The 13,480-nt window shown below is 36.8% G+C and overlaps 3 protein-coding genes across 3 annotated transcripts; 2 read left to right on the forward strand and 1 right to left on the reverse strand.

Moving 5' to 3' along the window:
* Window positions 1-522: 522 nt before the first annotated feature.
* On the forward strand, window positions 523-2,772 carry LOC108488212 (uncharacterized). The gene is made up of 2 exons (XM_017792502.1): window positions 523-626; window positions 861-2,772. Exons 1-2 carry the CDS (start codon window positions 523-525, stop codon window positions 2,770-2,772), a joined length of 2,016 nt encoding a protein of 671 aa, XP_017647991.1.
* Window positions 2,773-5,138: 2,366 nt separating this feature from the next.
* Window positions 5,139-5,609, forward strand: LOC108488211 (uncharacterized). The gene has a single exon (XM_017792501.1). The coding sequence runs from the start codon at window positions 5,139-5,141 to the stop codon at window positions 5,607-5,609; it is 471 nt and encodes a 156-aa protein (XP_017647990.1).
* A 5,210-nt stretch (window positions 5,610-10,819) lies between these two features.
* LOC108489059 (ankyrin repeat-containing protein BDA1-like) lies at window positions 10,820-12,847 on the reverse strand. Its single transcript, XM_017793310.2, has 2 exons — window positions 12,155-12,847; window positions 10,820-12,062 (listed from the first exon to the last, which is right to left on the reverse strand). Exons 1-2 carry the CDS (start codon window positions 12,749-12,751, stop codon window positions 11,181-11,183), a joined length of 1,479 nt encoding a protein of 492 aa, XP_017648799.2. The 5' UTR covers window positions 12,752-12,847; the 3' UTR covers window positions 10,820-11,180.
* Between the last annotated feature and the right edge of the window lie 633 nt (window positions 12,848-13,480).

Raw genomic sequence — 13,480 nt, forward strand, 5'->3', positions numbered from 1 at the left:
CTTTCTTTGTACTTTTACCTGTTTATTTTATTTTCTTGTTACTTCTCAAATCACCTTTTTCTATTTTCCATTTCAGCTCCTAGGTCGAGAACAAGAAATTTAATCAAAAATTCCATTAAACTCCCTGTGGATCGACCCTATTCCACTATTCTACCTTTTTATTTATTTATTTTATTTTTGAAGAGGTTTATTTTATTTTGATAGGCAAAACGACGCTTGTCAAAATTGACGCTGTTGCCGGGGAGTTTTATTTTCGGCAATCATTGATTATTTTGTTTGATTTTTATGACCAAGAGAAACCCGGGGACTCTAGTTCAATATAACCCGAAAATTGAAGCAAGCGCTCATAGAAACCACGGTCAAACACTTCGACGAAAGAAGCAGCAAGAGCAAAGAGAATGACAATCCAATCTGGAATCTATTTCTACGATACCACCACGTGAACCGGAACAAACTCCCAACGAAAGACCATCTCCCAACACCACTAATCCAATAACAAATCCCACGTTTGAACCGGAGCAAATGGCGAACCAAACCATTAGAGAGCTTGCCGCCGCCCCCGCCGTACAACAACCGCTCTGCATTACCTTTCCTCAAGGCACTACCCCTTTTCAACTCAAAACAGGGTTAATTCATCTCCTCCCTGCATTCAACGGTCTTCCTAGCGAAAGCCCACATAAACATCTCGCCGAATTCCACATGGTGTGTAGTAGCATGAAGCCGCAAGGAGTCTCAGAAGACCAAATCAAACTAAGGGCATTTCCTTTTTCTTTAGCCTGAATAGCTAAGGAATGGTTATTTTACCTTCCGCCTAACTCAATAACTATATGGGCTGAACTATCTCGTGTTTTCCTTGATAGGTATTTTCCAGTGGCAAAGGCGAGTGAGCTTAGGCGAAGCATTTTGGGAATCCAGCAAAGGAGCGATGAATCTCTCTACGACTACTGGGAGAGGTTCGAAAAGTTATGCGCAAGTTGCCCGCAGCATGGCCTATCCGAGCAGACCCTTCTTCAGTATCTCTATGAAGGGATGCTTTCGATGGACAAAAAGATGGTGGATGCTGCAAGTGGTGGCGCACTCGTCAATATGACGCCAGAAAATGCTAGAACTCTAATCTCTACTATGGCCGCAAACTCGCAACAGTTCAGCTCTTCAAGTGAACCTAGCCGTCGGGTTCACGAAGTAAGTACCGTTTCTTTGGAAAATAAAATAGACAAATTGACTGATATTGTCAATTCTCTTGTCACAGGTAAGATAGGAGCCGCGAAGGTTTGTGGAATCTGCACGATGCTGAACCACCCAACCGATTCATGTCCAATGCTACAAGATGAGACGAGCACCCAAGTTAATGCCATAAATAATTTCCCAGGACCTCCTCAAAGGCCATACAATCCCTACGGTAACACTTTCAATTCCGGTTGGAGAGATCATCCAAATATGAGCTATGGAAACAAAAACCAAAATTACCAACCGAGACCACCTCCCTTTCCAAATCAATCACCACAAAAAACCTCTCTTGAGACCATTGTTGAAAAGTTGGCCATTTTACAAGAGAAATTCCAAACCAAAACACAATCTCATCTCCAAGAAATTGACAAACAAATAAGCCAACTAGCCCAAACCGTTGGTCGCCTAGAGTCTCAAGGACGATTGCCCTCTCAAACTGAAACAAATTCGAGAGAAAATGTGAGCGCGATTACTTTACGAAGTGGTACCGTAATTTTATCAGAGCCGATAAAGGAGCCCGAGAAAATCGAGAAAGACAAAGAAGACACTTCTTTGAAGAGTCAAGTAGAAAAATCCTTGCTTACCTTAGGTAAAGTCATTCCTAGTCCTTCTTTTTCTACTTACGAGACTCCTCCTCCCTTTCCAGGAAAGCTTGCAAGGTGTGACAAAAAGGAAGAGGAGAAGGAAATTTTGAATATATTCAAAAAAGTGGAAATCAATATTCCACTCCTTGATGTCATTCGGAAGGTGCCAAAATATGCGAAGTTTTTGAAAGACTTATGCACAAATCGGAGGCGGTTATCCGGCAATGAAAGAGTTAACCTCAATGAGAATATTTCGGCCGTTTTTCAAAGACGCCTACCATCGAAATACAAGGACCAAGGGATGTTTGCAATTCCGTGCAAAATAGGAAAAGTCGAAATAAAAAGGGCAATGTGTGATCTAGGCGCATCTATTAATGTCATGCCGCTAAGCGTCTACAACAAAATTTCAACAGAACCATTAAAAGAGACACGAGTGACGGTTCAATTAGCTGATCGGTCAGTTATCTACCCCGAAGGGGTACTAGAAAACGTGTTGGTAAAGGTAAACGATCTCATTTTCCCAGCTGATTTTTACATTATTGACATGGAAAATGACCGTAATAATAACGGATCAGAAATCTTGCTTGGATGCCCTTTTTTGTCAACAGCGCATACAAAGATCGATGTCCGTAACGGCATCTTAACCATGGAATTTGATGGGGAAGTGGTTAAATTTGATGTGTACAAAGCTATAAAGTATCCTGATTCCATCGCAAGTTTAAATTTTGTTGATATTATAGATCCTTTAGCCGATGATTTTATCGAAACTGATTTGTTTTATGATTTTTATAGGAAATTGGAGGATCTCGATGATGAAAGCGAAATCATTTCAACTCTTTCCTCCACTTCTGATTCTCGATTAATTCCATCTAAACCCCTTCCCTCAATTTTGCAGGCGCCACAACTAGAATTGAAGGAACTTCCATCGCATCTCAAATACGAATTTTTGGGCGATAATTGAACCTTGCCAATTATCATTTCAAGTGAATTATCACGACAGAAAGAGGAAGAATTGATTGCTATTTTGCGCACCTATAAAAAGGCAATTGGATGGACATCAGCTGATATCTAAGGCTTAAGTCCATCCACTTGCATGTATAAAATTAAAACAGAGGAGAACGCAAAACCAACGAGAGAAGGCCAGCGACGTTTAAACCCGCCAATGATGGAGGTTGTGAAGGAAGAGATTCAAAAGTTGCTAGATGCTGACATTATCTACCCCATTTCTGATAGCAAGTGGGTAAGTCCGGTCCATGTTGTGCCAAAGAAGACTGGAATTACGGTGGTCAAAAATGCCGAAGGAGAAATGATTCCGAAGAGAGTACAAAATGGTTGGAGAATGTGTATCGATTATAGGAAACTCAACTCACAAACCCGAAAGGACCATTTTCCTATACCATTTATCGATCAAATGATCGAAAGACTTGCAGTAAAAATACATTACTGTTGTCTTGATGGATTTTCTAGATTTTTTCAGGTTCCGGTGGCGCCTGAAGATTAAGAAAAAAACAACATTCACTTGCCCTTTTGAAACTTTCGCCTATAGAAGAATGCCTTTCGGTCTTTGCAATGCTCCGGCCACATTCCAACGATGCATGTTAAGCATTTTCTCCGATCACATCGAGCGAGGAATAGAGGTATTTATGGATGATTTTACTGTTTACAACAATTCATTCTCTCAATGCCTTTCCAATCTTTCTTATGTTCTTAATCGATGCATTGAATTTAAATTGGTTTTAAACTACGAGAAATGCTATTTCATGGTAAGTAAAGGATTGGTACTCAGTCATGTGGTTTCGGCCCAAGGAATTGCCGTTGATAAGGGAAAGATTGATGTAATTCGCTCACTTTCATACCCCACTTTGGTGAGGGAAATTCGTAGTTTTCTTGGACATGCAGGTTTCTACTGACGGTTCATAAAGGACTTCTCTAAGTTGGCGCAACCTCTTTGCCGATTACTACAAAAGGACGTGAATTTTACTTTTGATCAATCTTGCAAAGATTCATTTGATGAGCTTAAGGGAAGGCTTATATCCGCACCAATTGTACAACCACCAAATTGGACTTTACCATTTGAGATTATGTGTGACGTATCTGACCTTAGCGTTGGAGCCGTTCTCGGTCAAAGGAGTAAAGAAGGACCACACGTGATAGCTTATGCCTCTAGGACTCTCGACTCGGCTCAACGCAACTACTCGACAATGAAAAAAGAGCTTTTTACTGTCATTTTTGCATTAGAAAAATTTGGTTCTTATTTATTAGGAACTAAAATTTTTGTTTTTTCAGATCATGCAGCGCTGAAATACTTGATGAACAAAAAAGAAGCAAAGCCGAGGTTGATACGATGGATTCTCTTACTGCAGGAGTTCAATCTTGAAATCAAGGATAAAAAGGGAAGCGAAAACTTAGTAGCTGACCACCTAAGCCGTTTACCTACTTCACCAGTCGAACCTCCCCTACGAGAACAATTTCCAGATGAAACATTGATGGAAGCACACGCATTATTCCCATGGTTCGCCGATTTGGCGAATTTTCTAGCTACGGGTAAATTTCTGAACAATCTATCTCAATTTGAGATCAAACGCATAAAAAGAGAGTCTCGATACTACATTTGGGATGATCTATATTTATGGAAAAATTGCTCGGATCAAATAGTACGACGATGCGTAAGTAACAGCGAGGTAAAATCCATACTTGAGTTTTGTCATTCCTATGCTTGCGGTGGACATTTTGGCCCTAAACGAACCGCACAAAAAATTCTTGAGTGCAGATTTTATTGGTCAACCTTGTTTAAGGACACTTACAACTTTTGCAAAGCATGTGACAGGTGCCAAAGAGTCGGAAATCTAAGTCGAATGAGTGAAATGCCATTAAATCCTATACACATCTGTGAAATTTTCGATGTGTGGGGGCTCGATTATATGGGGCCATTTACCTCATCATTTGGAAATTTATACATTATTTTGGCCGTTGATTACGTTTCGAAATGGGTAGAGGCGAAAGCCACCCGAGAAAATGATGCGAAAACCACAACTAATTTTTTACGTGATTTTATTTTCTCAAGATTTGGAACTCCGAGAGCGATCATTTGCGACAGAGGAACACATTTCATTAACCGAGTCGTCGAAACTTTGATGAAGAAATATGGCGTGACTCAGCGGGATAGCGACAGCTTATCATCCGTAAACCAACAGACAAGCAGAGGTTTCAAATCAAGAAATCAAGTCAATCCTAGAGAAGACCGTTAAACCAAACCGAAAAGATTGGAGCTTGAAGTTAGTTTATGCGTTGTGGGCATATCGCACGGCCTACAAAGGACCTATCGGGATGTCACCTTACCGACTTGTTTTCGGTAAACCTTGCCACTTGCCTGTCGAACTCGAGCATAGGGCATTTTGGGCGGTAAAGGAATGTAATATGGAGATGAACGCTGTTGGTGAAGCACGGAAACTTCATATCCAAGAGCTTGAGGAGATTCGCCGCAACGCTTACGATAGCGCACAAAATTATAAAGAGCGAACAAAAGCATTTCATGACAAGTGCATTTCATTTAAATCATTTTCCGTTGGGCAGAAAGTTCTCCTATTTAACTCAAAATTAAAAATTTTTGCAGGAAAACTTAAGTCCAAGTGGAGCGGACCATTTATCATAATCAATGTTTTTCCTCATGGAGCCGTAGAAATTGAGGATACCTCAGGTGCACGGTTTAAAGTTAATGGACAACGGCTAAAACCTTTCTTCGAGAGCACATCAATCGGACTAATTGAAGAAATCGGGTTGGAAGAGCCAAAAATCTGACAGGAAAATGTCGAGCTTAACGACGTTAAACAAAGCGTTAAATGGGAGGCAACCCATTTGTTTACTTTTCATCAAATTTAAATTTTTTTTTATTTGTCGTTTGTTCAGACCCCTCCAGGCCCTAGAAGAGAACATTACGGAAATACTCTCCTTCCTTTACCTCAGCCGTGGCTGCCGTCGTCATTGATCACAGGGAGTATCCTTTAACTTTCTTTGTTCTTAAATGTACTTTACATTTATTTTTCCTTATTTGGACAATACGATTAAGTGAGGGGGAGGGTAAAGGATGACATTAATTTCGCCTTGCTTGTCATATTTGTTTGATGATATGTTTGTTTGAATTGATTAGAAGAACAACTCCTTTGCCGTTGCTTGCCGCTAAGCATGTTATGATTATTTTAGTTCATAAAGATACTTGAATTCTAGCATGCTTGATAATCGAATAATATGAGTAAGTCCAATTTGACAACCCTTACAATTTGTCTTGATGTTGTTAGTTGAATTTCTCACCTAGCTTAATTTATTAGCCTATTTTGTGAGAACTTGAGCCTTTAGCATGTATGATTATATTTTCATGCTCCTTTTTCTTGCTTGAGAGTGTCAATTTGGACTTTGGAATCTAGTTTTGAGATTACATTGGAATTTGATGCATTAATATGATTTAGGCATTAGGATTCACCCTTTCTTTTCCCTTAATGAACCAAGTTGAAGCCTAATCTCGTTTTCTTTGTTTTCACCAAGATTTTAAACCCGAGCCTTTTCATTTATTCCTCTCTTCCACCCTTGACAAGACAAAGAGCATAAGTTTAAGGTTGTGAGATAATGTTCAAAAAAAAAAGAGACAAAAAAAAGCACAAAAAAAAGAAAAAATAATTCGAAAAAAAGAAAAAAAAGAAAAGTTAAAAAAAAAAAAGGTTTGATGAATTGTTCATTATAGCTACCTTTGTTTAGTTTGCTTATTCTTGTTGCCTATGTTTTCTAAGGTTGTGGACATGATATAGTTACTTGTTGGGAAACTCTTATCTTGACTTTCTTTAGCTTCATTTTAGCCTTATTTCGTACCTTTACCTAAGCCCCATTACACCCTTTATTAAAAGTCCTAATGATTTTTGCATCTCATTTCTTTAAAGTAATGGAGAATTGATCTTGCCACAAGCCTATGGAAACCCTTATTCAAATTTTAACTTTGAGTGAATTTGATTTCTACACCCGAAACACTTTTAGTGATTTGAGTGCATCTTGGTAAGAATTAAGCTTAGGTTAGAATTTGATTAATAATTGATAGACAATGGTAAGGTTGAATGATTGTTCTTGCTTGCACCTATTCGTTTTGATTCATGTTTTATTCACGTCATTTTTTGTACACTTGAACTCTCATAACTTTGTTTAAGACTTGCAACGGTTTAGGAGAAAGATGATGAAGCTTTTGATTAATTTATTTCAAACATACTTGAGGGCAAGTATGAGACAAGTGAGGGGGAATTTGATGTACCCTTATATTTGACACTTTTTGCTTGTTAATTCCTTTGTCTTGTGAATTTTTCACTACTTAATTGGTTGTATTTGATTTATTTCTTGTGTAGTGAACCCAATACTGGAAATGGCAACAAAAAGACGTAATCTGCAGTTTTTTTTCTTTTTATTCTGTCATGGTTGGAGTCGTGGGCACAACGCTTATTCTGTCAAGGCTGGAGTCGTGGGCATGACGCTGGGCACGACAAGGATCTGACGTGGAAAATCAGAAGTCAACACGGGGAATATTCTGGAAACAACTTATCTTGATCTATTGACGTGATTTTGGGGATTTTGGATTTCATTTTCATAATTTTATAGATATTATCTTATCTTTTTTTGATTAGTTTTCCTTGTTGATTTGGAAATTTGAAGCCTATAAATACCCACCTTTGGGTAAGGCTAAGTATCTCTTGTCTTTTGTTCTTATTGCTACTTTGTTTTCATTTTAATAAAATTTTCTTCTTTGTTTTATTTCTACTTTACTTTATTTTATTTTATGTTTTTACATTATCAAAACATGTTAAGCATGATAATCAATATCATGCTTGGCTAATTTTTCTCAAGCCAAGAGCTAGTACGAATCAATTCCTCACGTGAGAATTGAATATTGCTTAAATCCCTTCGGGATACATTTTCGTCTTTCTGCTTAGATAGTTTGGCAATCGGCCTTACTAAAATTTTTAAACGTTTTTCAAATCAAAAAGGATCCGTTGGTTTGGAATCGTTTAATTTTACAGTTGGGAGAAAGGATCGGCCTGTGGCATTTCGACTTCCTATGAACACTCTTAGCAGCGGTCCGCTAAGGAAAGACGAGATCGGAAATGATTCTTGATAAGACAACTTCCGAGTTGGGATTTTCCTGTTTTAAAACTAAGTATTTTAACGGCGATAGACGTGGTAGATTTACTTAAGAATCGACTTTCGAAGATAGACCTGGGAAGATCGGTTACATGAGAGAAAAGCAAGTTACGATGGGTTAGGCCTTGTAGACTGTGACCGACATGAATCCCAGAGCAAAAATCTATTTTCGATGATCGTAGGAATTGACGAAACTAGCTCGAGGCGACTCTTATACTCGTGTTTATTCAACTTAATCTTTCATCTTCTTTATTTTATTGCTTTTATTTTAATACATCTTTCTTTTCACTTTTACTTGTTTATTTTATTTTCTTGTTACTTCTCAAATCACCTTTTTTTTTTTATTTTCCATTTCAGCTCCTAGGTCGAGAACAAGAAATTTAATCAAAAATTCCATTAAACTCCCGGTGGATCCCTCTTCCACTATTCTACCTTTTTATTTATTTATTTTATTTTTGAAGAGGTTTATTTTATTTTGATTGAGGTACTGAGTACCATACTGTTACTGTTTACTTCGACAAAGCCGATGAGGCACTGAGTGACGTACTGGTGTGTTGGTTAGATCCGTATATCCGTCAATATCCAAGTTATGTTAATAGGGGTGAATAAAGGTACTGAATGACTGATTGTTACTGAATAATTGATTGTTACTGAGTAACTGATTGCTACTAAATAATTGATTGTTATTGAATGATATTGATAAATTGATTGATATTGAAAAATATTGATTGATATTGAGCTTGAAATAAAACGGATTACTAATTGAAATGTGAATTGTTGAATATTATTTATTGATATTAAACAGTGAACTGGAACATGATTGAAACACATGAATTATATATCTCTGAACTAGATATGAATGGAAAATATTATTGTTCAAACGATTTGTGAATTTATTTTGGAAAGCTAATTGAGTTAATAAATGAGAAAAAAACTAAGTTATAAAGGATCTATTTTTGTAGTGAACAAATACATAATTGTAATTGGCATATGATTTTAAGTGTATGTTATATTATTAAGTGTTCAAATTATAGAAATACCACTGAGTTCATACTCAGCGTACGGTTTGTTTCCGTGCGCAGCATAAGTTAAAGTCAGATCGTTTGATCAGTATCCCAGGCCAATCTCGAACTCTAAGTGGAAAGGTATATTATTTATTGGTAATGACATGTACCTAGGATATCATATTCATATGAGTGTCATTTTGAATTATGAATGTAAAGGTGAAATAAGTAAATTTTAGATTTGGTAATAGTATATGGTAGGAATTGGCTTAATTAGTATGAAGTTGAACTATTTGAAAATGTATGTGAAATACTTAAAATGATTCATCAAATTTTAAAATGATTCATCAAATAGGCACATAAAATATTAAATTTGACATGTTTTGAGTAGGTTTGAATGTGATTTAAAATGATCGAATTGTATTGACTGGTAATACTCCGTAATCCTGTTCCGAAGACGAATGGATTAGAGGGTATTACAAAAGGATTGTCAACTCCAAATATAGCAAGTACAATTGTACTATTGCAAGGATGGATGACAATGGGCACTACCAAGTGCTGCTCATAATGCTTCTTAACAATTTGCCTCAACAATTTCCCCATTTGAAATTCTTTTGAACAAAATCCAATCAAACTAAGAAGTTAACTAGAATATTATGTGATGATCTGATGGTTAAGGGTGTTTACCGTTCCAAGTGTGGCTTGAGTTCGAGTCGTGCTAGTCGCGTTTGTTATTCAGGCTTTCCTTATTATTATAATTCACTAAAAAAATTTTCACCGATTTTACTCCTCTGAATTGGAGTTTTTTTTTTTTTTTGGCGTGTTAGTCGTAAAGCACGTTTAGTTAAGATTCGTGTGTTACTGTTGAAGTTGTTAAGAAATGTGTTTTTGTTTTGAATATGATGTATATGTACATATCAGCAAAAAAAAATAGCATACCCGAGGTCTGTTTCTGATAGCTGCAACGTGTAAAATAGTGTTGCCTTCGATGTCTGCCCAACTCATTGGTTCTTTCTCCAAACGTTGGGCAGCTTCATGGCGGCTCCTTATAAGCCACCCCACCAAGACTTGGAAAGCTTCAAACATGTCTTTTACTGAAATATGGAAAACAGTCACATCTTCAATAGCCTCGGGACAAACCTCAAGAAACTTGAACAAAAGATCAGCATTTCCGGTCCGAACGACATGATGCAGAGGAGTGAGGTCCCCCTTCCCTTTGACACGAATAAGGCCTTCATCAAACTTGAGGAGTCGAAGCACCGCTTGAGTTCTGTTATTCTGCTGGCCTAGTGCATGGGGGTAAACCCAGCTTTGTATAGTTTTCTTGCAAACGATGGCTTTAAGTTGATCATCTCCATCATAAACTCAAATTTGTTGGTGTTTGACAAAAAAAAAAAATCATTTGTTATCCATTAAAACTGCAAGTCAATTATTATGCATCGGTAAATCCATTAAAACTGTTCAGATCAACAGTTAAGAAAAAACTCCTACACCCCCAAATTACTACATCACACCACAACATGATTTATGCCTAAGGGGAAGTGTTAAAGGCAATTCTGCTTGAGCCATTGCTGTAATTTGGCCAAATACTTGTCTTATTTGTGCTTGCATATTTTTCATTCAAAACATGTTAGACTTTTGACTGTGATCTCTGTGTCAGATGTGCAAGATCAAGTCAACAAGAACCAAATCGGAATCCTTAAATACAATCCAAGTTCCCTAGTTTTAAGGAGATCATATCATATCATGTGTAAGCTTGGTTTTAATAGAAAAGCAGGATGTTAACTGCTTATTTTAGGCGTTGTTTTTGTGATTGCTGATTGTTCTGCTGTATTCTGCTGTAATACAAATACATTCCCACTTATAATTATTATTACAGTGAACAATACAATTATACAATAACAGCAACGCCAGTTATAGTCCTCATTGAACTACGACTTGGCCACATACGAAATAAACAGATCCTTACTTTTATATCATAACTACATATATATCACCATATTTCTTCGTTCACTACCCTAATCACTAGTTTCCCCTTCAAGAGACGAAAATGTCTCTGCGAACCTTGACCCTTGATAACAAAACCAAATAAGACTCCTTACAAGAGATGAGGGGAACTGATTGATCGGATGAACCGAATAGGTATTCGAAGACGATCATGAGGGCCTTTCGTCATTGGAATAACCGGAAAGCTTCAATATAATATGGCTTCGGAATATAGGATAGCTGGAACAAGAATAACAGCAAAGACGGAGAAGAAAACCAGTTGTACAAGGACGAAGCTCTTTTTTTTGGGTACAAACCTGTATAGTATATAATAGGATATCCGGTATAATACAACGAGAGCTAGTGTCGTTGACAAGCTGTAATTAACAATGCTTTGACTACGATATAATAAGGGTTTAGTAGTTTGAAGAGATATCAGATCCCCTAAGGAAACAGCAACTAAAAGCATGTAACAGGTCCCAAACAAAGAAAGTGTTATGAGAAGAAACAAACAGATTGAACGACTTGGTAGGAGAAACACTGTTAAAACAGTTGCTGCCCAAAAGGTTAAAGTGTTGTATAACCAAAACATGGTGGATACGTCTATTAATTGATCAATCAGTACTATAGTCGAGGAAGGACTTGGTACGGGTGCAGTGATGCCGGTTGAATCCAAAGATGAGTAGTAATTGAGATGGTCTGGCGGGGATGAATTGTCATCAGGCTTCTTTTGAGGGTTTAAAGAGGCATCGTAAGTGGTTGTTATAATTAGCACTGTGACCACTAGAAATGTGTTTAGCATCTCAGGTGAGATACCCTTCTTTCCACGATCTGCTATTGTTGCAAATTTTCGGAAACATGACATCTTTTGTTTTAATGAATTAATGTGGATTGAAGAGATGGACTTATTGGGAAGCAAGGAACCACTCAAACCTCCTGCTTTGCTTATCATGTCTTTAATGGACTCCTTATAGTCCACTTTCCCTTCATCCAATGGGTATTGTGATGGGATATCAAATGCAGTCAATCCCTCCGCATTTTTGGCATTGATATGGTCACCACACAAGCGTTCCAGCAATACTTTTACCACCTGTTAATTAAAATATTCATATAAATAACCTTTTTTTTATCATACATATATACACATCAATAACTGATTTAATTAGGAAAATTAGCACAAACCAGAGGTTTGTTTCTAATAGCTGCAACGTGCAGAACAGTGTTGCCATCAATGTTTGCCCAACTCAGTAGTTCTTTCTCCCAACGTTGGGCAGACTCATGTCGGCTTCTTATAAGCCACCCCACCAAGACTTGGAAAGCTTCCAACATGTCGTTGTTTACAGCAATATGGAAAACCGTCTCGTCTCGAACAGTCACATCTTCAATAGCCTCAGGACAAACCTCAAGAAACTTGACCAAAAGATCAACATTTCCAGCACGAACAACATGATGCAAAGGAGTGAAGCCCTCCCTCCCTTTGACTCGAACAAGGCCTTTGTCAAACCTGAGGAGTCGAAGCACTGCTTGAGTTCTATCATTTTGAAGAGCCAAGAGCAGGGGGCTAAACCCAGCTTGGTTTAGCTTTCTTGCAAACGATGGCTTTAAGTTGATCATCTCCATCATAAAATCAATATGCCCTGCAGAGGCTGCTACATGCAAAGGAGTATGGAAAAAAGGTACATCATCGATACGCTGTAAAACATATGGATCATTCAGAATTAACTCATACAAGATGTTTATGTCTCCTGTTTGTGCAGCCCCTATCATCCTCTCATCCATAGCAAGGTGCGGAAATTTGCACAATAAAGAAATGGAGTGAACAAAAAACGCTTTAGCAGACGATATGATTATGTTAAGGATATAATGAAGTGTTTGATTATGTTTTCCAGATGAAGTGTTTGACATTTTATAGCACAATTATTTTGGATTTATATTTGATGTCAGCCTCTACACGTATACACGTGAATGTCACCTATTAGAAAGAAATAGTGATTATATTTAGTAATTAAATTCATATTTAATATATATTTTAATCTAATTTTTAATTCAATTTAATTTTAGTCAAAACGTTTAAAAACATTTATTTAATTTAATTTCTTTAATATATTAAATAAATTGGATTAGAGAATATATTGAATATGGATGAATACTATATCATACTAAATTTATGTCTCTAAAATTAATAAGGTGTCATTATTTTATTGGTGCGTAAAAATTAAAATTTTTAGAATCATCCTAATATAAATTATTCCCTTAATAATAATATTTGGTACTTCCACGAGTAAGTTCAATGGTTGACAAATATCTTATAAAAGTATAGTAAAATATTAAAAACTATATTATTTATTGACTTAGATTTTAAGAACATTTGATAATTTATAAAGCAAGCAAATAATAATTTTTTCAATGAAAAGGTGTAAAAATGATAAGTAGATAAAGAACTACTTATCACTTACAACATGTTTGGATTAAAAGAAGAAAAAGGAGGAAAATTAAGTAAAATGAGGG

Source organism: Gossypium arboreum, chromosome 10 (genome assembly GCF_025698485.1).
Source record: "Gossypium arboreum isolate Shixiya-1 chromosome 10, ASM2569848v2, whole genome shotgun sequence".
In the NCBI taxonomy this organism is placed as follows: domain Eukaryota; kingdom Viridiplantae; phylum Streptophyta; class Magnoliopsida; order Malvales; family Malvaceae; genus Gossypium; species Gossypium arboreum.

Excerpts from the sequence above, each read along its gene's own strand:
- LOC108488211 (XM_017792501.1), top strand. The coding sequence starts at position 5,139 with ATGTCACCTTACCGACTTGTTTTCGGTAAACCTTGCCACTTGCCTGTC.
- LOC108488212 (XM_017792502.1), top strand. The coding sequence starts at position 523 with ATGGCGAACCAAACCATTAGAGAGCTTGCCGCCGCCCCCGCCGTACAA. Across the intron at positions 627-860 it reads CCTTTTCAACTCAAAACAGG|GTATTTTCCAGTGGCAAAGG; the intron begins GTTAATTCATCT and ends TTTCCTTGATAG.
- LOC108489059 (XM_017793310.2), bottom strand. The coding sequence starts at position 12,751 with ATGGATGAGAGGATGATAGGGGCTGCACAAACAGGAGACATAAACATC. Across the intron at positions 12,063-12,154 it reads CTATTAGAAACAAACCTCTG|GTGGTAAAAGTATTGCTGGA; the intron begins GTTTGTGCTAAT and ends TTTAATTAACAG.